We start from the raw sequence: 1,659 nt of genomic DNA, 5'->3' as shown, positions 1-1,659 counted from the left end.
GGGGGGGGGGGGGGGGCTAAGGCTTTACACTGTTCTATTACAGAATGAGAGGTATCTGACTTTACAGTTACTTTTACAAACAAACCAGTGTGGTCTTAATGTGTGGTCAAGTAAACATGCTAAATTTTAAACTAGTGTATATGTACATGTTGCAGTGCACAGACGTGGGTAATATCACTGACTCTGTGCCAGGATCCTTATCTTGAAACACCCACACATTCATCATAAACTTTAAGTTCCTCATTAAATAGAGTAATCTGATCCCAGTGCAGCTTTTAAGCTGCTGATCAATTACACACTGAAACACAGGTGGCAATCCACACTCTCTCTCTCCTCCCTGTAAGACATTTTCTCCCTCAGTCTCTTTAATTCTCTTCATCAAAAACACTTTCTCACACACTCAAACTGCAGGCCATGAAAAGGGCAGTGTGTGAGGGAAAGTCGCTGTGGGTGAGTTAGAAAACTGGTCGCACCACATGGTAGACCTGGCTCTGCAAATGATGAAACAGACTTACCAACAATGATACCGCAGGCGCTCACAAGCCCGATTTCTTTCTTGAGCGCTACTCCACCTCCCGACTCCTTCTCAGCGGCAGCATCCTTGGCGGACCCCGACGTGCTGCTACGTTGTCTCGCGCCGTCCGTCATGTTGATGGCTGGACTCGGCTACCCGGCTTTTTGCTTATGCTTATCTTCTTTTCCACCCCACAGTAGGCTACCTTAAGCTGCCCGTGCGCTGGGTCTCGCCTCGAGCTCAAGCGTCTCCTGAGTGCGTAAAACTACGTACGCTCAGAACGTGCTGCACTTATCTGATGAGGAAAGTTGATTATTAGTGCACTGTCAGCAACCTGTGACAATGAGGGGTTTTACACTGAACAAATCAAGATTAAAAAAATATATATACACACACACAAAAAGAGCAGGCTGTTGAAAATAATGTGCTAAATTCAGTGTGCTGCTCCTTGTTCTTCCAGAGCAAAATGTTGATTGCAGCTGGAACTGGCACGTGTCTTCCAGGTATGACCACAGCTGGCAACCCAAATCGTCTTGGTCTGGTGTCCGCCGGTGTCACAGGTGGCGCTACAGGTCGCGAGCTAAACGCACGTCAAGTCCGATTATCGAGCGAAATAAGCGCATATTCCAATGGCATTCCTTTAGCGTCACACGATGATAAGTACTTTTCTTTCTAATGCTGCACGCAAGAAAAAATAAAATAAACTAGATTTCAACAACAGCAAAACGCTCTCACAGACTCCTTGCTCCAGGTGTGAGCTGAAGAAACAAAAAGCATCCTCTCTGAGCCCAACCAGAAGCTGCTCCGGAAGAAAGTCGTTCGGGTCTACCCCACACACATCCGACCCGTGTTTATAGTTTGGAAGGGAGAGGTTGTATTTGTGTAAATGTACACGGTCTCCTTCATATGAGTACAGTAGCGCCGCCTCCGTTGACCCCCCCCCCGGTTTTTCCTCCTTCTGCATGTCTTTTTTTAAGAGCTTTATTAAAGTTTCAACGAAATACAATACAGACATACTACATATCATACTAAAGATAAAAAGACAAAGAAAAAAAAAGACCTCCCATCTCACTCCCCAACCATCAGCTGGTCTTCCTAATTCACACCTGCTGCTGCTGAACTGTACACCTTCCAGAACCCCCCCC

The 1,659-nt window shown here is 46.2% G+C and overlaps 1 protein-coding gene across 1 annotated transcript in view; it reads right to left on the bottom strand.

The window, feature by feature from the left end:
- slc7a8a (solute carrier family 7 member 8a) overlaps positions 1-1,392 on the bottom strand; it is a 19,791-nt gene extending 18,399 nt beyond the window's left edge. The window contains exon 1 of the mRNA XM_032544116.1: positions 516-1,392. Coding sequence (XP_032400007.1) covers positions 516-648 — 133 coding nt within the window. The 5' untranslated portion in view covers positions 649-1,392. The remainder of the gene's footprint in view (positions 1-515) is intronic.
- Positions 1,393-1,659: the final 267 nt, after the last annotated feature.

The sequence above is a fragment of the Etheostoma spectabile genome, chromosome 19, assembly GCF_008692095.1.
Source record: "Etheostoma spectabile isolate EspeVRDwgs_2016 chromosome 19, UIUC_Espe_1.0, whole genome shotgun sequence".
NCBI lineage: Eukaryota > Metazoa > Chordata > Actinopteri > Perciformes > Percidae > Etheostoma > Etheostoma spectabile.
Note: the sequence above shows the minus strand (reverse complement) of the source record. Positions and strands in the feature narration are given on the sequence as shown.